Here is a 23606-nt window from a genome sequence, read left to right on the forward strand (position 1 = left end):
TAAATTTTCATTTATATTATGTACATTCAAATTATATACATTTACTGTAAAGCGCTGAAGATGAAGTGAAAAGGAACGAGACGGTAGTGAAAAAAAATTAAAAAATCCCACACCGAGGCAATTTGACATATATTTGATTTGTAATCTCAAATCAAATACATTGAAGGCCGGTAAAGAAAAACGGGAAACCTAGAAAAAAAAAAAAAAATAAATAAGTGATACAACTCGGTTACACTTACAAAGTTGTATTTTCATGATGATGACGATGGTTTGAACGGTGAGTGGAGTAAAAATTAAAAACAGAGCGTATGAAATAAAACGACCGTTGCGTTGAGGAGATTCTTCGAGGCAAAATTGTTGAGTAAAGCTCGTTTTATTTCGGAAGGTTATATAAACAGCTTCTAAAGTATACATATATACGTGTATAAAATGTGGTTAGTCTCCGCGGCAAACCTGCGACGCTTTTGGACAATTATACACGGAAGGCGAGAGTCTAATAAAAGTTATTAGTACATCCCTAGCTGTAAATTCCAGCTTGTGGGTTAAAAATATTACAGTTTGTACATGTATATATATATATATATAGCGGGGGGACAGTTATTATCTGGACAAAATCCTCCACCCTCTTTTTCCCCGTCGCGTACCTACACGCTTGGCTCGTAATTACACCGCGGAGTTATACTCGGCGAGACAAAATTACAAGACGGGAAAAAATGACGAAGAAAAGGAACGAAAGAAAAAAATAAAAATAAAACAAACAGAAGACAAAAAGAAACTCAACTTTTTGACTTACCGCCCGCCCAGTGAATTTTCCCAACTATTATAACTACGGTCACGGTAGTTTTTAGTTTCAGCTTTCACGTCCCCCTAAGTTCGTATCGTATATCATATAGTCGAAGCATGCTTGCGGTAAAGTATGAGATTTACCCCTATTTATTTTTGTATTTGCTTTTTTTTTTTGTTTTTTTATTTCGCTCACTTTCCTTGCAATTACTTTTTGCCGATGAGCTGTTGAGACAGCCCGATGATTTGACAAATTTCCATTCAAACATGATGGTTATAATTTTTCAGAAAAATAATGATTACTCAACGGGATATTTCATCGAAGTCAATATTCTTCGATTGAATCTTGTGTTCGGATTAAAATTTTTTATAATTTCTCTTTGCTCTATTTGGTCGGTGACTTGATCTAATTTTTTACTTTTAATAATATTGCAATCGATTGTTGAAGGTCGGATGATATTATCGGCGAGACGAAGGAAATTACGAATCACGGTGTTACGGCTTTTTTCCAACCCTTCACCACCCGCTTGTTCCTTTCCTTTTTTTCTCTGGAAGGTATCGGGATCGCTATCAATTTTTCACGATCCAGGTTTCAGGCTTTTAGTGCTTTTAACCCGCTGTTAAAAATCCTTGAAAACGGTTTTCCGTTCATGTTCTGCAGGGATCTGCATAGAGTGGATAATATAACCGGGTCTCTTTGACGGTTCGCAAAATCTGACCTGAAATTATCGCGGTTTGGGTTTATCAGCATGAAGGCTTAATACTTAGGAAAAGTACTACCGAAGGAAGGAAGAAGCAAAAAAAAATAGCAAGGAAGGTGAGATCGAGAATTCCAAGTCCTTTTACCACCTTATCCTGCGAAGCACGTCACGAAAAACGCCCCACGGAATTGGACAAACCGTGAAGAAACAGCGAAACCTGCTTCTTTGAAAGAAGGACATCTCAAGTGGGTTTTTCAAGTGTATGTTTCAGTCGTACAGTCAGGATAAAAAAAATCGTGCAAAGAGAAGAAACGGGCTCAAAAAGTGACACTGAATTAAATTGATCGAGGCGAATTTTGCATTAAAAAAAAAAAAAATCTCTCTTTTACTTGGTACAGTAATCGAAAAATTGAAAAAAATTTCGAATGAAATTCAATTATTGATATAATGTCGTTCTACTCTTTTTTTTAATTAGTAAGGTGCTCGTTTCATTTATGAATTAATTTCCTATACAACACTGGATCAAATTTTTTAATAATTTTCTAATAACGTTCATTCTCTTTTTAATATAGTCAGTCACATAAGCTTATCACTTAGAACTCAGAGTTATCAATTTTCCATGAAGTATTTCGGAAATTGATGAAATAACCAACAAAAAACGAAGAAATGACTGATCTGGAGTGATTGGTAGAGGATTAATTTACATTGCATAGAAAAAAAAAACTCATTGAAATTGTCGAGATGGCGAGATTGTTCAACCAAAAGAAATATCGTTACGCATAATAATTTTAGCCACTCTCGTATCTTTCGGTAAAAATTCTTCGGAAGTTTGAAAATTTCTGTGTTATTAAAGAGCCAATTATATCACTTGAAATAATTTCAGCTCAGTTGATTTTAGAGTCACGTCTGAATCTTTGTTTCGTCATTACTTTTGTCTGGATACTTTTTATCCAGACGGTATGCTCGAAAAGTTCTTAAGACTGTTGAAATCCGTCTTGGCTGGTCTTCTTCGTCCGTAAATGAGGAACCGAGGTACGAAACTTCCTTAAAGTTTTAATTTGTCGCGTAAAGAGAGAGATGGAAACCAAGAAGAAGAGTTGCGGACGGTTCAAGGACGGAGTGTTGCTAATTTGCGGTGGCAAAAATTATTACAGATTTTGAAACACCCTTCAAGCTTTCACCGTTTACAGTCACGGGATGGCGAAATGTTAAAATTTTCAATAATCACTTTGTCTATCTTGAATTACAAAGAAACGATTCAACTGTCTTGAACGAAATTTTAGTCATACATGAAATATTCGGTTAGAGAAGTGTGACTAAACTTTTCAAACTTCTACTACTTCCGAATTTCGAATAAACAAAAATTTAAGGGAAAAAATCGATTATTTTATCAAGATTTGACACAGTTTTATCGAACACCTGTCGACTTCTGGTTACGAAATTATGGTAGACTAAACTTCAAAAAACATTTACGATTCTTAGAACTTTCCACCAATTTTTAAAAAATTTGGCACATGACTTTTCATATTTAATTCAGATGTATATGTTTTCCACTCGTTATTGTTCACCGCTTGAAAATTTTCCCTTGTGTCTCGTATTCGAACATCTGACAAATTGAACTGAGTTATCGAGAGTAAATTTGCAAGGAGAGTGCTGGATACAGATTTTTTTACCGACATATTACCGACACTTAGTCCAGACACAAACCTTTTTTTAAATGTTCGCCAGTTCGACTATTCCTAGAACCAAGCTGAGGTTTTTTCGTTCATCCAATTAGTTTTTCTACTCACTTGTATGGCAGCAAAACTGCCGTGAATTTGATGGTCACTGCCACGTGGGGACCGGAAGTGACGAGATAGCGGCATCGAGTGTTCGGAGCGTAGACTCCCGGGTATCCAGGACTCGCCAGGACGCACTCCTTCCGGCAATCCGTGTCCTCGTAGACCCAGTCGCACTCTGCGAACAGGAGCAAAACGTGAATTATAATTACGCCGAAGGGAGAAACGAGAAAGCGTTTTAAACACGTTTAGCCGCGTACCTAACGGCGTGAAGAAGAGAGAAAAATCAACGTGAAAAAGAGGAAGGAAGTAATAGCGTTGAGTGGAAATTTTCCAGAATGCAAATAACGCTTTGATGTTTAAATTGTCAATAAAGAAGTTTCAAATTGCTGAATTATTTGGCTATAATTGCATAAATTGACTATCACGATCGTCTCGAATTAATTGTTTCAGCTTTGTTGGACTGAAAAATTGCTTGGAACTTATTATGCGAAGGGTCCATTTCCAGATAAAAGAAGAAATAAACCGGAAGAGCATCGTTTCTCGAAAGCTTCAATTAGCTTAATATTCTACTAGTGGATGTGAAATGTGTTCCTGAGTGAAATTCGAGAGGGTTCCAAGAGCATTTCTACAATTACAGACAGTCATTCTTCGGCAATTTAGTGACCCTCTTTCCCTCGGTGCAAATTTTACCCTGGATTTCCTTTATACGTATGTACGTACTCTGGTTTTACATGGAAGCAAATGCCTGAATAAAATTTCCAAGGGTTTAAGGCGAAACGGACAGGCCTGTGTTTTGCAATTGTCATAATGGACCGAGGTCTGAACCCTTAACGTCAACTCTAAAGACATTTTGACCTCCACTGGCTACTAATTACTACACCAATTTACCCCCAAGTCCCTACGCATTCCGGAAATCACCGCTCCGCAGGATTCGCCGTGATTCAATTTATTTATTATGAAATAAAAGGAAAAAGTACATTCTCTGAACTTTAACTAAACATTTTACAGACTTCAAGATCAGCTTCCACATTTTTAGCCTGCACAAACATAAGGAATACAAAATCGGCTTAAAATACTTGGCTTTAGAACCGTCTTAAAAACTTACTATTTTTTTTTTCCTTGTCTCTTTTCACTCAAGTACGATTTTTATCAACGTCACAAAAGTCTTTTTTCTTCCTGCACAACAAAGTGCAGGTTTTCCAGTGGAATTCGGTTTGATTTCATTGCGTTCCTGAATTCAAGCTGAAAGTAGGTACGTATAGGTAAAATCTTGCCGGTGAAGTTGATGGGTGTAGGTATATCCATCCAAGGGTATAAAACTTGAAACCAAAGAGAGGGATAACGTTTGACAGATTCAGTGAATAAAGTATCTGCAGCCGAGCGTAAAAAGTGCGGGCGTTTATGCAGTCTGATAGGAGGAAGGAGAAGAAGGGAGAAAAAAAAAGGGGGAAGGAAAGAGGAGAGCTGGCTGTGAGGTACGAGAGCGAAAGGAGAGGGTGAGATGAAGGGTGAAGGAAGGCGGCGTCGGGACGCTGAGCGCTGCGTTTTCCTCATGGCGAAAAGTGGTCGAGCGTATCGACGAACGGGAGACAGTTGGTAACTCTTGAGAGACGTGAAATAAGGGAATAAGGGATGAAGGGGTGAATAGGGGGGATGAAAAAACCCGTGATTCTCTCCCCATCTATTCGATTGATCTGTTTGTCAGGCCTTACAAAGCCTTTATCCTATTTTCAGGCTTTCTCACAATTTTATATCCCGGTCTGCACCCGTCTGAAATCCAAACTCCCTCCCTCCTCCGCCTCCTAAAGCCAACCCTACCGATGTTGTAACGACGCTACAATAGCTGGGTTCGTTGTATCAGGGAAAATTACCTCGTTATACAACCGCGATGGAAATAATCGTTCCAGATTTTGACGACATAAAATTGATCTTCCTGTTTATCGAATACTGTCAGATTTTTAAACGTGAAATATCAAGATGATATCCAGATTCCGAGTCGTGAAATTGTTGAGTATTGGAGAAGAGAAAATGTCTAAAAAAATTTCTCACAAGTTTGTATCAAGAATTACTTCGAGATTAAGTCAAATCAGGAATGCATCCTTTCGATCTTTGTGATTACTCAAGTTGCACCAAAACTTGAAGACGATTTCTCCGAAAATTCATATCACAGATCAAGACCGATTTTCAAGATGAAAAAATATCTAGCTATTCGGCTTAACTTTGCATTATCGATTCTGTATATGATTTAAAATTTCCTTATAAATTCATCGATTATCTTGCAAGTATTTCTGATTCAGTTTTACAGGATTTTGTTCAAAAAACCTCAAAAAAATTTGACAGAAAATACAAAGATTGCTAACAACGAGTTTACAGTTAGAGATGTTAATAACATTTTTAACGATCCGAGGTGTTGACTTGAGAATAAGTGTCCATCTATCTCCTGCCCAAAGATATTTTTTGAGGGCCTCAGGCAGTGACGTATTTGGGGTTGTTTCTGGGCCCAGTGAAGCCTGCATGAAACAGGGGTGCAATTTGGATGCAAAATGCGTGGCAATTCTGGGCGGAGCTGAAGGAGGTGGAGGCATGTGATTGAAACATGGAAATTGGGATGCATAAGCCGGGGGTCGGGGGGTTCAACCCCAAACTGTTGAACTGTAAGCGTCAATATCAAAGGGGCCCTAGGATTCTACGAGCGTTTGATTAGCCGGGTTCAGACCTCTGACGATTCGAGTTAGTCAGCGTTTAGCTTCCAAAGCTCTGTAATTTGTCTAACGCCACGTTGAGCTCCGTTCGAATTGACGCCCGCTGCAGCCTGCGGTACGTTTAATCAAACGCCGCTCAATTTTTTTGGAGAAGCTCCGTGAGAAAAAAAACAAATAAATAATATGTATTTCTCGTAAGAGTGATTTTCAAGCTGTCTAATTTGAATAGCTGCTGTTAGCAAGAGAATATTCATGAATTACCAACGATTTTATCGATGAAACGAACGAGTTTCATCTTTGTTTTGAGCTCTGAAATTTGGAAAATTGTTAGAACGCGCTCATTTTACTCGAAACGACATTTTTCAACAATTTTTACACGCTAAAATTTTTGATTTGGTACACATTTCGGACTGATGAGTAGTTTCTTTGTGTGAACTGGAATGACCGAGATCCAAATTAGACGCTCTGAGATGTGAATTGAAGAGGTACTGAAGTGTGACAAAATTTCAAAAAAATATTTGGAATTTAGTCAGTGGTGTAAGGCTAATATAAAAAAATTCAAGATATTTGGAATATTCGTAATGATTAAATTATACTCCCATTTTCATTCGACTTCAAAAATTTCATAATATATCTATTCCAAACTTTTTCATACAAGAATTGAAAGCAATTTTTTTCTTAGGTCTTGGCATGTGTGCGGCTCAAAGCATCGCCAAAACGTGATTTTTGGGAGTTCTTGAAAATCTGTAACCTTGAAATCGATAACCTAACCTAACCTCAAATGGAAAGAGCGGTCTTTTTTATACAAAAGCCACATGTTTTCAACAAAGATTCAATTCGAAAACGTGATAAATTTCATCAACGTTTTCCTCGTGAATGATAAGGCCTAAATTTTTGTTCGTTCTTAACGAAAATAAGGAAAAACGTACGAGCAGAACGTTTCGTGCTTTTCCGCTTCGAACACACATAGAAAATTGAACTTTTTCTACTCTTTCACATAAAGACCCAATTCCACAGTAATGAAAAAATGATGAAAAAAAAAAAAAAAATAAAAATATCACCTCTCGACTCACCGGTATTGTTTACAGACTTTCCTCCCCTCGCCGGCCATCCGACGGAGGTGCTCGTCGTGGAAGTGAAGCTAAAATAGGCCAAGAATTGCGATCTCACTGTCTTCTCATTTATTCTGAAACAGAGGAGAACAATAGACGGACGTTATTCCCGGCAGTTTTCGCATTTAATTTCAGGACAGGCAGAGACACAAAGTCTACACATCCGCACTCGTGTTTTCGAGAGGTTTCCCGAAGCAAACATCATAATACGCTGCAGGCTGCACGGGGATTGAAAAATTGACACTGAAATCATTTCGACCGAAAGTAATAATTCTCACGCAACTGCCGATGCATTATTTTTCTCGACGTTTTTACGCTCTATTTCATCCGGTTAGTTATTTTTCTTTTATTTTATTTCCGTCTCATTTTTTTTCTTTCTTTTTTTTTTCATCCCATCGTCTCTTTGGTCTTGCCGTTCGTTTGTTTGAAAAAAAAAAAAAAAAAAGATCTTCTCTTCGTTTTTGGTTCCATCTGCTTCTCATCCGGCTTCCGATGCAAAACGAGGCCACGCAATCGTCGTTATTCGTAGGGCAAGGTTCAACGAATCGAGACTATATTTTTTCCCACACATACGAAACGCCCGTGTAACACAGGGGGAGATTTACTGCAGTCATTTGTGTAATTTACGTACACCGGAAATATAACACAGTTCGAAACTCTGCATGACCCGTTCGATTTTCCACCGTACCGAGGCTAAACTCCTTCCGGTATATTGAAATATCAAATCCAATTAACGCGGAGAGCCGTAAAAATCGTCCAACGATTTACCTGCAGATCATCGAACACTCGTCCGTTATTCATCCTTCCGTTTATTTTACCTTTCTATCACTATCTCCGATTCTGCTGCGCTTCAAAACGTATGTTCGATATTCGTTTAATTCACAAAGCTGGATATTTCTAGTGAAAAGATTGGGGCCAATTTGTTCGGGTGGGATACTCGAAGCTTTGATTACAGTTTTCGAATTTATAGAGCGATTTCGGAGCTTCTGAAATCATCGCCGTTCATCATCAGGAATTCACTCGATAAAAGAACGTAAATAATTTTCGCGAGTTTCACAAAGAGGATAATATTAGATTTTTATTTATTTATTTTTTTTCAAACAAAACACACAATAAAGATAAACGTGATTATTTTCAACCTTTGTGAAGAATTTATAACGATCTTATATGATTGGATGATCGGAGCTCCATCAAAATCAACGTGGCAGCTCAACTTTGGTATTGAAAACGAGATAAATACGATAAAATTGATGTTGCTAAATTTGTTCACAACTGACAATTTCTTATTCCAATTTCCTGTTAAAACGTTGTTCTAATTAAAGCAGGGACAGGTGGCAGTAAAGTGTAGTGAACAGAGTAAAAACTGTGAGGGTCCAATATCGAACTGTCGAAAACATGGTAATCAATTTTACAGTATTCTCGTTTGAATAAAGTTGAAGTATAGGAAATTGAAAACGTCAAAATGCGAGACACCGAAAACCAAAGTATAAAGTTATCAGAATTCTGGCGATTCAATGTCTTGGCTTTCTCCGAGAACTTCTTCTTTTCTACACTTCAACGTTTTTTACACTCGTCCTTTTACACGTTGAAATTCTATGAGAAAAATATAAAAATCCGACATTGCGACTCTTCCATTTTTCCATCCTTTTGAGTTTTCACCCCCGTACCGAAATAGAATTCGTCAAACACACCATCTTCACTTTACAAATCAAAATTCAACCCTTGGCGATAAGGAATAACCAAAAATAAACGATTCTCGATCAATCCCGATTGTTTTTCAAACTTGTCTTATTTACCAAGTACCTCACATCACACATTTGACATATGATGTCACAAGTGAAAGATGAATGAATATTTTCACTTGAAATCGAAAAATGTTTTCAACGAAGCTGTAAATTATGAAAAAACTTTTACGCCGTTCGGACTGCATACTGAAATTTACGAAATTTTGGTTTCAAACGCAGTGTTTAAAAAAATTGCGAAACAATGGATCAACAGATTAAGTTTTACCAAGTAGATTGAGTGCTGTTAGATTATTTTTTTGTACTCGATCAATCCATGCCTCGATTATTATTTTCAACTATTATCACCCATCGTTATCGGTGATGTTTGAAAAATTTTCACCGTGACTGTACGCCTAATACATGCCTGATTCGAGCTTAAGTCAGCCCTTTTTGTCGCCCAAAATCCGACGGCCGGTGTACAGGAGCTGAAATTACTTGGTTGTTGCGGTTTTGCGGCCGACGAGGGAACTGCCCGAGGGTAATGCTTCGTCACTTCCGGGTTTCGTCGGGTTGTCCCAGGGGTTGAGCAGGGATAGAAGCGAGTATAGTCGGTTGTGCGAAGAGCCGCAGAAACAACCGGACAAAGATTTTCCCTCCCCTAAACCGGTCCGCCGACTTAAGCTCGACTTTGAGAGCTTTTTTTTGCTCCGAAACAACTTAATTGCAAACCGGCGGCGTTGCAGTTTCTCGGAGTATAATTTCGTGCTCCTTCTACCACGGCAAAGTAAACCCGGGTAAAAGAAAACGGACGGGATGCAGCCGAGCTCTCGTTTAACGTAATTACTTTGAGATGGTTCAAGAGTGATGAACAAATTAAATTGTTTAACGTTATTAAAAATTTACGGACGCGAATCCGGATGCATCTGCGGAAAATTTTCTCTTTATATTTGACGTACCGACTTGCTTTTTTTATTAATCACAACCGATAAGAAAAATAAAACATACCCATCGCACCGGTTTTCATCAAAAAAATTTATTCAATCCTTCGATCTCGTCTCGTGTTCGAGCGACGTTTCGACACTCGATCATCATATTCACGGTTCAATATTGTCGACGTTCCTTACAAATCTTGTCTTCGCGTCTTGAAATTGAAAATTTTCTTCTCACCTCATTTTTTACGCTATGGCTCTCGGCTTTGCCGAGGAGATAAAAAACTAAGCCGAGCAAAAATACGAACCGGAAAACTAGATTCAGAATAACGGTAAAGAAAATTATCAGCATATGCAGGTTTTATAAAAATATCTGAAACAAGATAAACCGGAGTAGGTACATGGAATTTAATTGTTCTTGAAGATTGTTAACAAAAAGCCTCGACCGCTTGCTTTTTCCCAGTGTAGATTTTCCTTCGACACAGCATCGACGATGAAAAGTAATAAAATAACTACAAGAACAAAAAAATAATAATTCAAACGAAACAGAGAACCGCACCGGAAATCAATGAGTAAACATATTTAAATATCGCATCGAATTTCCAAAGTGTAAAAATGAAATTTGCGGTATCCGGAAGTGGCTCGTTCACTTTATACGTTATTACGCCGGTACAAAGTAAGAGTATAAAAATTGGATTTTTCCCCGTTTCCGCGCATCTCGCGGTTTCAAATTTCTCCCAGTAAAATTTTTTGTTCATCTTCAATGTTCACGTTACGCAAGAGGAAGCTTTTCGAAATATAGATTTACGTGTGGTTGATAGCTTGCGACGCGGGTTCGACGTCGGTCGATCTCACCGCAGTCTGGATGGAAGACACGTTTGCTTAACATGTACTTCTGGCGAATTTTTCAAGCATTTTTCGCTTATCTACCTCCTCCTCCTCCTCCTCCTCCTCCTCCTCCTCCTCCTCCTTCTTCTTCTTCTTCATCCCCGGCAGCTACTTCGCGACACGCCACTCGCCCCTTCCTACCAAACGGCGAAAGCTCGACAAGCTTTTCCCCAACAACCTCTCTCCAAGGATCCAACCAGCATTTCCACCCCCGTATATGTCACGAGCTTCAGAAATTCCCTCGATGCAGTTTCTTCGTCTTTTCCTTGTATATGCGCAAAACACACACGGATTTCAATATTTCCGCAAGCTTTCTACGACGGGAAAATTTGCGCGGCTCTGAAAACGCTTCTTTTTTTTTTTAATACAAACTCGCAATAGTTGTTTCCGCGAAATTTGATTTCCCAAAGCTTTTTTAATTCCATTAATTTGAATATAAAATTGGAAAACTGATTTTCCAAATTACGGAACCGATATGGTAGACCTTAAGCACGAAATGAAATCAATCAATCGTTGAATTCAAATCAAAAATCAAGTTTTTTCGTTTGTCGGGTGACGAATAAAAAACTGTCGGATATCAAGTTTTGTTTGGATTCAACGATTGTTTTATTTCACTCCACTCAAGGTTTGCTTATGCATCGAATTCCAGATTCACTTTTTGGACTTGAAGAGTCAAAGAATTTCGAAGTAAAACTTCTGTGGATCAATTTCATACGTTATCTTTCCATGCAAGATTCGCTTGCGAATTTTGTTAATCCTCTGTAAAACAAAGAAGCAATCCTCGAGTACTACAATTTCTTAAGCGGTTATTAATAAATGTTTATTTACAGTAACGCATCGTAAATTTTCAGCAGCGTGAAAATTCCTTATGCTTCGTGGTCATAATATATTTAAAAAAAAAAATTACGAATAAAATTTTCGAATCTTATACGAAAATGTTTTTCATTTCCATGAAAAAATATTTACATATATATTCGTTACATCTTTTACGAAAATTTTCACATCTGTTTTTCGCTTTGCGTGGCAAGACGGTGAGAAAAAAACAATCTCTTTTATCTTATTCGCTGCAATTAAGAGTGTGAGAGAAACAGAAAAGAAAAAAATCGCAGATCAGAAAAGAAAAAGAGAAAAAAGTAGAGTGGACCGTTTTCCAAAAGTCAGGATCGTTCCCCCGGCAGTATATCTGGGCGATTTACGAAACCGGACAATGTTGGTTTGCCCTGAATAGAAGCAAGGAGAGAGAAAGAGCGAGTTTAGACCTGCAGCCTCACTCCCCCCCCCCCCCCCCCCCCCGCTAACAATAGTATAGGCGATAGAAATTCGAGAAGCGGCGAGTATTGTGGCTTTGGAAAATATTACCCCAAAAGGAACACGCGAGACTATAACCTTTGACTTCGACCAAGAGCCATTGTGTTCGAGCACAATAAAAAAAAAAAAAAATACGAGAAAAAAAATCCTAACCCCTTCCTCCATTCACTCGACGCAGAGAGAGAGAGAGAAAGAGAGAGGGGGAGAAAAAAAGAGAGGCAATGCCAGCCTTCAATAGCCGACGACTTTCCGGCAAACGTTGATTCTTTGGATTGCTCGATTTCTCCACCGACACAGCGTAATGTGACCTCTCTGTGATCTTGATTCCTTCGTCCGTGCATGTCCATGAAATTATATCCCATGCAATTAAACCCGATTCGAAGAGATCAGGCTGAATTCTTGCGGAATAAGAATAAACTCAAATAAGAACAAACTGGGGTTACCAGCAAAAAATCGAAGCCTTGATGTGTAGCTATTGCACAAGGAAGATCGGTGTCGTTAAAATAACATACCTATGTACAATAAATATTTTTCGAATTCGGCACGAGCAACAAGTAATTTCTGGCTATATACGATTACAAAACTTGTTTCCACCTTCCAGGACGATGCTGGAGTGTATAATTTTGACAGTCGTGGTAAAGAAAGGGGGAAAAAAAAATGTACAAAATAATTTAAGGATTTGATTAAAATAGTTGACAAACTAGATATTTTTCTTGCCATGATTGATATCAAACATTCAACTAGAATTGGAAAAAAAATGAATAAAATATTACACGTTGTATTTTTTGAAAGAAAAAAAAATCGGAGACACGATCGAGAACATGGGTAGGGAAAAATGTATCGGTGAAAAGGAATTTCGGTGATCTAGTGAAGTCGTTAGGGGTTTCGGTTCGTTTCGGCGTGTAATTTTGGGGAGCGAGAGATAGGGAGGCTGGGAGAGATTCGCCCGGGGCTATACGGGGTTTAATTGGTTGTCGTTTATTAACAAACCCAATATGTGCGACCGATCGAAGAGCCGGCGTGGTTCGACCGGCGAAAGATGGAAAAAGGTGGAGGAAGAGGAAAATTGAGAAGCTTTCGTGTATAAGGATTACGAAGCGGTGAAATATATACGCGGAGAGAATTAAGCTTTTCACCGGGATGTATAAAACACCGGTGGATGGCCTATAGCTACACCCACTCTTCGCAATCTCCAGGATAAAACTTTTCCCTTCTCGTTTCTCTTCTCGTATCCATCTATATAGGTATAGACACACGAGGTGTACCGATAAATAACGATTCCACTTCCATTACCATTATTCAATCGCTAACCACCGCCAAGGCACAGACGTCAAACCAAAGCAGTTTCGATCTCTGGTTTCCAAAAAACTAACGCACACGCACACACGCACAAGCATTGAAAAAATTAGGGAAAACAGTGGGTATTCAAAGAGAGTCGGATACAGATTTCCTTACCGACATGTACAGACACTTAAGCCAAGACGTCAGCCGCTTTCTAGAACTATTTGAGCTGAAGATATTCGAGAAAAGGGTTTGTGTCTTTGCTAAGCGTCGGTATACGTCGGTATGGGAATCTGTATACAGAACTCCCACTGTATACCTAAGTGAGTTGGATACAGATTCCCTTATGGGCATATCCCGACACTTAAGCCAAGCCGTCAGCCTATTTCTAGAACCTTCTGCGCTGAAGACATTCGAGAAAAGGGTTTATGTCTTGGCTTAAGTGTCGGTATATGTCGGTACGGGGATCTGGATCCAGAACTCCCCTTGTATACTATTGAAAATCCAGATAATTACTTGCGAAAATACACGCCTACTTTGGTTATGTAATCGAAGTCAAAGCTGCAGTTTACTTTTCCTTTTTTCAATTTCCCGGTTCTTGTGATGATATTACAGTGTCAAAACAATAGAATTTTTATTTTGAAAAATTCACGGTTCTTTCTAGAATTCAATTCGACAATTAGTTTACATTGCATTTCGGTTACAAGTGTTTCTATACAAATTTTTCAACAATCCACTTCGTATGTCACATTATATCTATCCAGAATTATTGAAGCTGTTTTTTTTGTAACATGCTAGCAACTGTTGATCTTCTATCGTACATTTTGACGTATTCATAAATAACGAAAAATTATGGAAATAGGAAAATTCTAAGAATGTAAAATTGCCACACGGCATAGATATGTAACATATGTAGGAGTACGATTTGATCTGTATACTTGGAATTTCATGGATGCGTTTTCCTCTGAAAATTTTGCGATGAAATTCTCTGCACCGTTTGATACTCGGCTAATCAAAATTCCGCAAGGACACCCACGGCTTTTGTCTGCTGTGCCGAGTTTTCGGCGAGTATGAGAAATCCTCGAAGAGAGCCGAAAAGCCGCCGCGGCTCTTACTAACGCATAAAATATCCTTCGTGGAATATAGATTACATGCAGGATATACAGGTACATACATCGTATTTCAATCGAAGGCTCATATATACCTACATTTCCAGGGTGTGTCACCGTTTTTTAATCCCAGTATGAAATACACGTGTCATATATTATATATGCATATATATTATGTATAAAAAACAGGCACACATCTATTTGCGATGGATGATTTAGGCGCGAGTAAACTTTTCAGTATCTCTCAAAACTGCCAAGAGTTCGGATTTCAACTTTTTTTATTTTGGAAATTTTAATACGTGTTTTTCATGATTCGGATCAATATTATGAATTAAACTCATTATTAGCGATCTATGTGCATTACCGACATATTTCCTAACCTACAAATATTGTAAATTTGACCTCATTTTCAAAATAGTGAAATTTTCATGCAGCTTACGATGTTTCCAATTACTTGCAGATATAATTTCCAAGAATTTGGTTGAATAGAGCGCACGTGTGGTGAGATAACGAAACTAAGACAAAAAAGAATAAACGAACGAACAGATCCAAAAGAGAAAAAACTTAATCACCTGCAATAAATTTGATCGCAAAACACTTTCACTTAAATTTGGAGGGTTTCGCCAAATAGTCAAGTTTTTTTCCGCTTTTTTCCTCCAGTTCGCGTCTGTTTTGTCTACACACGTTAGCCATCCAGCTAGCTGAATGGCTGGTTGGCTGGCTTGCCGAAGGATAAGATTTCACCCTATAAGTCTGCTCGAGCAGGGATATCTCGTGAGCGGATTATCGGAATGGTGCTTTATAGGATATCGCGTTGAATTCGTCCCCTGGCCCAATCTACGATCTACGATCTTCCCCCGAAACACAGCTTCGTGTAAAATAAAATGTGTGGTGAAAAGTAGCAAGATAGTGAATAAAAAAAAAGGAAAACGAAATGATTAACAGAAGAGTAATAAATAGATGGTTAAAAGAACGGAAAACCAATTTTTAAGTTGCAAGTCTAGTCCGTATTTATAGTTGGATCAACGCTTCGAAATAATTTTTTGACTGTGTATTTTTGACTGTGAAAAAATGTATACAAAAAATGAACGAAAAAAGAAAAAAAAAAACGAAAAAGCAATAGCATTTCGCTTGAGAATAAAAAAGGGAAAGAAATTCGCATAAATCGAAGGGCTGAAAAATGGACGCGGGTCCGGTTTCATGGACAGTTTTCTTCGGGTAAAATCCCCGTACAGAAATACCTTAGCGTTGTATAGATGGGGACAGGGTCGGCACACAATGCATCCATATAACCTACACGTGTGCGATTGTAATCCCTGTGACATGCAAAGTCACTCGCAGGTCGTATTATACACACTCGATACTGTGCAGAGCTGCGTTAAGCCATATAGGCCTATCCGCAAAGGGGTGCCTCGAATATTCGACGCTGCTATGTTATACAAAGCTATGGGTTCGTACATACGTGTATGTGTGTAAATATATGTACATATATAGGCGTGTAGGGTGAAAAGCGACACGTGAATTTGAAATATTGACGCGATCCGAAAGATCGTTTCTCGCTTTCGTATAATGCACGGGAAATTCTGTGCGGTTTCACCTTCTGGTCCCAAAATTTTTGTCATCCATGTATTCATAGTATAGGTGCTCTCAAATGTGACTGTTCAAATTTTTTTCATTCTAGAAGTTATCTCTCGTTGTCCCGGAATTAGGCGACGTTTATAAAGTTCGTATATTTCGGGCCGTTTGAAGAAACCTGACAATCATTATTCAAGCGCTAACCTTCACCAAGGCACAGACAAAAAATCAAAGTAGTTTCGATCTTTGGTTGTCGGAAAACTAACACAAACACACAGATGAATTAAAAAATCAGGGAAACAGATGATGTACAAAGAAAGTTGGATACAGATTCCCTTACCGACGTATACCGACACTTAAGAATATCCAAAGCTAACGGTGTTTGATAAAAGGGTTTGCATATTGGCTCAAGTATCGGTAATTCGGGCCACTTGAAAAAATCTGATAAAGTTACAAAAATTCTAAGGTATCGTAGAAAGTGTTGAATTTATTGGATTGGACATTGTCAATTATTTAGTTTTACCTTTTAGTTTTTTTTCTGTTTCTTTAATAGTTTTAACAGTAGTTTAATTTTCTGATTTTCTAAGACAATAGGAAAAGTAATTTTCTTTTTCGTCCGTTTTTACATGGCCAAATTGGTTGATATTGTAATTTGCGTTTTCTTATGGTGATTTTAACTTTTTACTTAAATCTCAGACACAATCCGCAGCTTGAAAAGTTTGATTTAATCTTTTCTCAAGTAGATATTCGTGCATAGAAGCTTTCCAATCTCACGTCATTTTCCGAATGTACGAGGAAGGGATCACGCATCACGTGGAATCTTTAAAAATCCAGTCAAAAGACTAAATTGAAGCTCTGCTTCTAAACGTCGCAAGCTTTCTATAGTGTAAAAAAATGTCTAGTTGTGGTTACAATTGTTGACCGTTTTCATATTTCATGAGTACGAACGAAAAATATTCTTCCTGGACTCGAATCCTTACTAATGGGAAATTTTCTCATTATTTCTCAATCCGTTATTGTATTTATATCTATACTTTAGTTCCGCAGATTCGAGGTTGGATTTTGATCCAGATTTTTTTTAAACTTCGAGGCTCTATCGAGTCAAACTCAGGTGTGATGATCAGGGAGATAGGATCTGTGAATTCTAACCGGCGAATCTGAACTACAAATGAATAAAGAATTAAGAGGTTTGAAGGTTACAGTTAAAGTGTTGAAACGAGTTTTAAAATTTCTACTCAGAGCATAATCGCATCGAGTCGTACAAAAAGCCGACCAGGTTAACGTCCCGAGTGTATAAATGGGTCCGTTTATGCTTTTCAACATTTGGCTGTTGTGGGAATAATGAGGGCATGAATAAAGGGTGAAACGATTGATGGGGAGAGCCTGACCGAGGGGGGTTTAAGGGGGGTGGAAAGCTAATCAAATACAAGTTTGATGAAGACTGGAAGGAAGAAGATTTATTATGAGTAAATACAATTAGAAGTTAGGAGATGCCTGCGGAGGATAGAACCAGAGTCGCCTCTGACCCCGCGCCATTGCTGTTCCAGACTCTAACCCAACTAAAACCCGGCCAGCCGAACCTTCGACTAACTAAATAATTGAATTACAACAACCTCAAACCTTCCATCTTTTACCTAGAAGCCAACGCCGCGGGCTTTTCTTCCCCTCCCTACTTTCATGCATCCGAAAATATACAACCCAGGTGTGTGGGTGAAAGTACACAATGAATTTTGCCAAACCTTAAACGTGGTTTTCCTCAAGCAAATAAACCCCACCGCGAATTCATACGCTCGCAAATTTTGTTCATTCATTTATTTATTCAGTTGTTTATTCTTAGTTATAATTATTTATGCACATATTACCTACTCTGCATCAATATTTTCTGAACCGTAAATATTCAACTCGTACGATAAATTCCCGGTTCTTGCACATACGTATAAACTTCGAAAATAGTGAACCTTTCAACTAAATATGTTCACGTGATAAATCATCAAATTTTTTGAAACCATTCAACATGTTATTTATTACATGATTCATCTTGTAAATTCGATAGAATCATTCGTGCTTTTGCAGTCCGTTGTGTGATTTCTTTTATATTTTATCAAATTTACAAGATAAATTTGAAGATGTATGAATGTGGTTTTTTTTTTCGTCGTATTCTTTTGCAAGTTTCTGCTCTTTCGCATCAAAATTGCGTCGATTCGAATACTCGTAAATGTAAATGGCACATTCCTCCTATAATTTTAGTGGAAACTTTCCCCTGACGAAATAATAATGATAAAAATGGTAGGAAGTGAAGGATAAAAAAAAAAAAAAATCGTTTCCGGCTAAGGAAAATATATAAAACGTGATACTTTGGTGTTTGCGTATTTTCAATAGATTGAATTATCAAGTAAGACAAATGCAGCGGAATACGATCGTTAAGATAATTAATGAGAAGACCAAGTTTTCATGGGATAATCTCGAGAAATAAATTATAATTATTGTAGGCACACGTACGAGGCATACATACATGTATATATATATGTATATATATATATATTCGCACAAATCCTAAGAATACGCGAGACTCTCGTGGCGAAATGTTCGAGGAATGCTTTGCAGCAACTGTGCGCCTTATATAAATATGCAGTAATTATGCTTACAATTAGATAAGTGTATATTTACATGTGTACAGGTATAGGTACAATTCCACTGAAAGCAATTTCAAGCAAAATTCTTCGCGTGTTTATCTAACATAGTTAAACAAACCTGTTGAACCGTCTCTTTATCCGCGCCCTCTCTCACCTTTATCACGGTATTATGCGCATTCCAAATTCGTACACACGTCAAGCTCACCGTCCGGGCTGTAATAATCATGGATGAAAAACGAATACGAAATGCGCGGTATAAAAGTAGGTCGGTAAAAAAAAAAAACAAGAGAAAAAAAAAAATTTTAATCACGACGAAATAAAGAAATGAAAAAACCGTGTTACGTATAATAATAGAAAAAGAAGTTTTTTTTACTTGGCAAAAAAATTTTTAAGCAAGTAGGTGTGACATGTACTCTCTTAGTAAATTGATTATTCAACTGTTTGATAGTGAATTAACTATTGGGACATAATCTAAATTCTTATTGTTAGAAACAAATTGATTGAAAGAAATCATCAAAATTGAAGGAACAATTCATTTCCGAGAATATTACCCCTCCACGCGTATGCATGTTTTATGTAAATTATAAGTTTTCGGAGTCGCTGATTACGAACTTGAAATAGGGGTTCGAAAAATTCGATATGGCGGACGGAACTTTGAAATTCAATCGAATCCGAAGAAAAAACTCTGTCCAGGGGTTTTTGGGGTCGCTGATCGCGAATCTGAAATCAGATTTTGAAAATTCGAGAAGGCAAATCCAATCAGCGAACCAAAAAACGCCTTCATAGAGTTTACTGATCGGATTCTATCAAATGTGAAGTTTTCGTCCGTCATATTGAATCCACCATCTTGAATTTTGCAAGCCCATATTTCGTGTTCGTAATCAGTGACCAAAAAAATCACTAGATATTATCCTGTTACAAAAGTTAACTCAGCACAATAATGTGTGACATAAAGGGATGAGAAGGTGCGAAAAAAAAATTCGTCAACTAAGCTTTTTTCAACTTCCATTCCCGATTGGTATACTTAGATATTATTACTGCAGTTTGAGCAATAATGATAACGAGCGAAAATTTCTACGGAGGATGTGAATGGTTATAATCATGAAGTTGCACCCCGTGGTGAAATCAGGGATGAACGATAATTCAGAGATTCGTGGAGGAATCTACGGAGATTCTCCGCAGTCTCGATAGGTATATATATATATGTGTGTTATACGTATGTGCCTGTATAGGTCGGTAATAAACTCGATAGACTTCATCGCCGCAAAGCTGCGGAGCTTTTATTGTAGGCATGAATTTTCATTCCAAGTTTCATTTTCCCTAATATCCATTATACCCCTTAGGTACATCATATATATTATACCAGATACCGCTGTAAAGCTTCGGTTTAAAGTCACCCTCGTGCATTCGGTTGGTTACGGATTTCTATCGTACAACCCTCCACGCTTTTCAAATGTCCGTAATAACAGTAACGACAACTTGTCAGGATAATAAGACCCGGATAAGTTCAATGAATTTTCGTCTCAAGCTACGGAGACTTTCTTAACTTCAAACAGATCAGTTTTTCCATTCTCTCGGTCCAGAATTTGTCGGGTTATTCGAAAAACATTGATGTGAAAAAAAGAACCGCAAATGTTCCACAAGCTGTGAACTCGTCAAACCTTGGAACCGATCCGTCAAGTGGTTTCAAATTATTTTTATACAAACAGGAAAAAGAAATTCCGTTTGATAGAGTTCCTTAAAAGCATTTCCAAAAGTTGCTGTACAGTTTGACATCGATTTTTTTTTTTACTCCATCGAACCGTGTATAAAAAATATTACAAGCCTCGGTAGGGGTGCGGGTATATCGCATTATTGCGAGTCTAGACGCCAGTAGACGAATAAAACGTGGCACGGCTCTTTTACGAGGGGTAAGCTCGGCGACATAATCAAGCTCGACTAACGATAAAACTAGGAAAACAGAACTTGATATGAGCTGGCTTCGCTGCGCACGGTCCGAGGAATCGAAGAGGCAGAGAACGTGAATTGTTTTTACTCCGAGAGAGGGTGAAAAGTTCACAGCGATATCTGGTCGGCACCTCCTCCCCAATTTTATATTGACAGTTTGGAAAAGTGGCCGGAGTTAAGGTCGAAGGTTATACGTGCTGGACGGAACAAAGTGCCGGTGAAAAATAGCCACAAAACGGGAAACAGCGGCGGGACGGCATGAATACGCCATACAAGGGTGCCCATTCAAAATTCAACGACGTCTAAACCCGGCAGTAGACCGTTTTCTCACCCCTGACGCGCGAGTCTCTTTCAGGATTCCTTTTCTCCACTGTCCATATCGTCCTTTTTGTTCCTTGTGAATAATTTTCGGTTTCTTTGCCTCTTCGTTTCGGCATTCGAACCAAACAAAAAAAAAAAAAAACTCTGCTGGCAAAATCGAGAGGTCTGCGAGAAAAGTTACGGAACTTGCCGTTATTTGCAAGGGTTTGAATTTTCGACCGCAGGATTTTTATTTTCACGCGCAAAAGCTCTGAGATAACCGTTTAAATGATCTTGCTCAAAATCTGACGACTTTTCAAAATCAAGCGAAATTAGCCAATCAATTTTATCACGAGTTCTGTATTCAGGTTGATTAATGGTTGGGGTCACTTTCCCTTTTTTTTTTTTAAATGAAATTAAGAAGATTGTTCAAGAGAATCAAATGATCGTTTGGTGGAAAATTTGCTTTCCAACTTTTTTCTCAAACCAATAACGGTAGGGGCTTTTAAACAGTGATCTGAAAAAACAACTAAAATTTAATTTCCTTGGAGGCTTACATTTTTCTTTTACACAAGAATGCATTTTGTACCGAAAAAGAAGATGGTTACTTTGAATCCCCTCGAAAGAGGTTATCTTTTTCAGTCATCCGTCTTTTCTCGCGCTCATCGTATTCCTTGATAAAAACCAAAGTAAAACCGTCTTTTCACGGAACTCGAGCGATAAACGATTCTTGAACTAGAGCGAGTTAAAGCTCAACCAATCACGGATCACCGCAGTCGACGCGCCACCTGCCGTCAGCGTCTCGTATAGGCGCCTGATTGGTTCGAAATTCAAATCACTGTAGTTAGCAAACCGTTGGAGCTACGACATCACCGCTTAGAGAACTTAGCTTCGATTTTTCACAAGGAATGCAACCGTGTTAAAGAAACATATATTAAATAAGTGATGACAAAACTGACATAGATTTTTCGAAAATTTTAATGTAACAACTTCCAGTTCTACACGATCTTCATATAATGTTTAAATAAATGTATTTTGGAACAAAATTGTTAAGAAATAAAATTAGGTGAATTGATGATAATCGTGATGCCAGGTCGTTTGAGAACCGTCAAAATCAATGATTTCCTATCATTAAGAGCTCATTTTATGCAAAATTTTAATTATTTGTTTATTGCTGCTGTTAAGGAGGCAAAGGAGGCTCAAAATTTACCCAAATCGGCTCTTCGCGGGAGAAAAATAGTAAGTTGCGAAAACGGGGAAGCGGCGAGGCGGGAATTGACAAAGGAGAGACACGCCGAAGATTTGACCCTCGTAAAAGCTTTTAGGGTTACGAACTGCGAAAATCAGTTTTTCTACCCGTCCCGCTTAGCCTCTCCCTGCTCTCCACTTTAACACGTGTGGTCAACTTCCTGCATGTACTCGACTGTTTCCGACCAAACTCTCGCGGCTCTGTAAATCTTCCCCTTCTACTTTGACCCGGCCGTAACGGAGATTAAAGCTCCGTCCTTTGTATCGGCTGACAGGAAGGAGTTCGCATTGGGACAGAAAAAAAAAAAAAGAAAAAGAAACAGAAAATATGTGGAACAAGTTCCGAATACGTGGAACTGAATTCGCTTACCAGGGAAATTTAATTCAAACGGTAATCCCTGAACACAGGGACAAAATTCGAAGACGAAACATCAATTCTAATTTAAAAAAGGTCCGATAATCCGCAAAAACTTTACAGAAGGATATCGTTATTCAATGATTTTCTTTCTTTCTTGGTTCTTTTGTCAAAGCAAACTCGCAATATTCAACAAGTTTTCATGCTGTAATTATTTAAATTAAATCAGCAAAAAAAAAAAAAAAAATACTGACATCCAATAAATGAGAAAAAATATTCTAATTTTCTTCGAAGCGGTGAAACTCGTGATTGCGAAGTAAAAAGTTTCAGTTTCCTTTTGGTGTTTGGGACGAATCCTTCGTTTCGTTATTATAGTTTCACGAGACAGAACTTTGGTATAAAACATAGAAAAGGAACATTAAGAATCAGATGAAAAATTCAATCGAGATGTAAATTTGCCAGTTTTTCCGTTCGACTCGCCTTTCCATGTCCTTTCCTTGTTTTTTTGCAGCCACTCTTTTTCCCTCGTTAAATTTACTGCCATATTTGGGGCTCGTGAATCCGCGAAGAAGATCGTTCGTGGAATATATCGTTCAATTATACCGTCTCGACGTTCAGACAGAAATATACATACATATCGGATATTTTGAATCGAGTCAGTACCTGTCAAAGTGTGGAATAAATTCTTGATCAAAGCATCTTTCTCTTTTTTGCCACCGTGTTAAAAAAAACTTATTCGCAAATTTATCCGCGATTGCAAATTGAGATATATCTCAACGATATTCGACGATCAGAGACAAACGTTGATAATCCATAAATCTGCGGGTGTCAGTTTCCAGGCTCAAGATTCGAATCCGATTTGGTTAGGCAATTAACGACGATCAATTAACTCTGATTCTTCTGGATTTCCAAAGATCCACAGATTTATCATTCTCGAACGATTTCTCATAAAGCTAAGTCAGAATTACGAAACTGGTAACAGGGTAGTCAAATTTAAAGGATTTGTTAATTGCCTACAATCAATGATTTTTCATTAACCTCGAGATTTGGGACTCACAGAATCCTAAACAAAACAAAATACTCGATGTGACAAATTTTTTCGAAACGATATTCGTAACACAATTTGACGCGCGTATAACGGCGAAATATAAATCGTGTATATAAATAGATCGAATATTGACAAATCGGTGACCATTTCCCAAGGCAATTTTTAAAATTACCAACTTTCCC

At 37.9% G+C, this 23606-nt stretch overlaps 1 protein-coding gene across 1 annotated transcript in view; it reads right to left on the minus strand.

Annotated features, from left to right (window-relative positions):
• Nucleotides 1-23606, minus strand: part of LOC124304671 (uncharacterized) — a 210947-nt gene that overhangs the window by 40653 nt on the left and 146688 nt on the right. Inside the window, exons 7-8 of the mRNA XM_046763186.1 lie at nucleotides 7041-7153; nucleotides 3275-3440 (exon numbers count right to left, since the gene is read on the minus strand). Of these exons, the coding sequence (XP_046619142.1) occupies nucleotides 3275-3440; nucleotides 7041-7153 (279 nt within the window). The remainder of the gene's footprint in view (nucleotides 1-3274; nucleotides 3441-7040; nucleotides 7154-23606) is intronic.

The sequence above is a fragment of the Neodiprion virginianus genome, chromosome 5 (assembly GCF_021901495.1).
Source record: "Neodiprion virginianus isolate iyNeoVirg1 chromosome 5, iyNeoVirg1.1, whole genome shotgun sequence".
Lineage (NCBI taxonomy): Eukaryota > Metazoa > Arthropoda > Insecta > Hymenoptera > Diprionidae > Neodiprion > Neodiprion virginianus.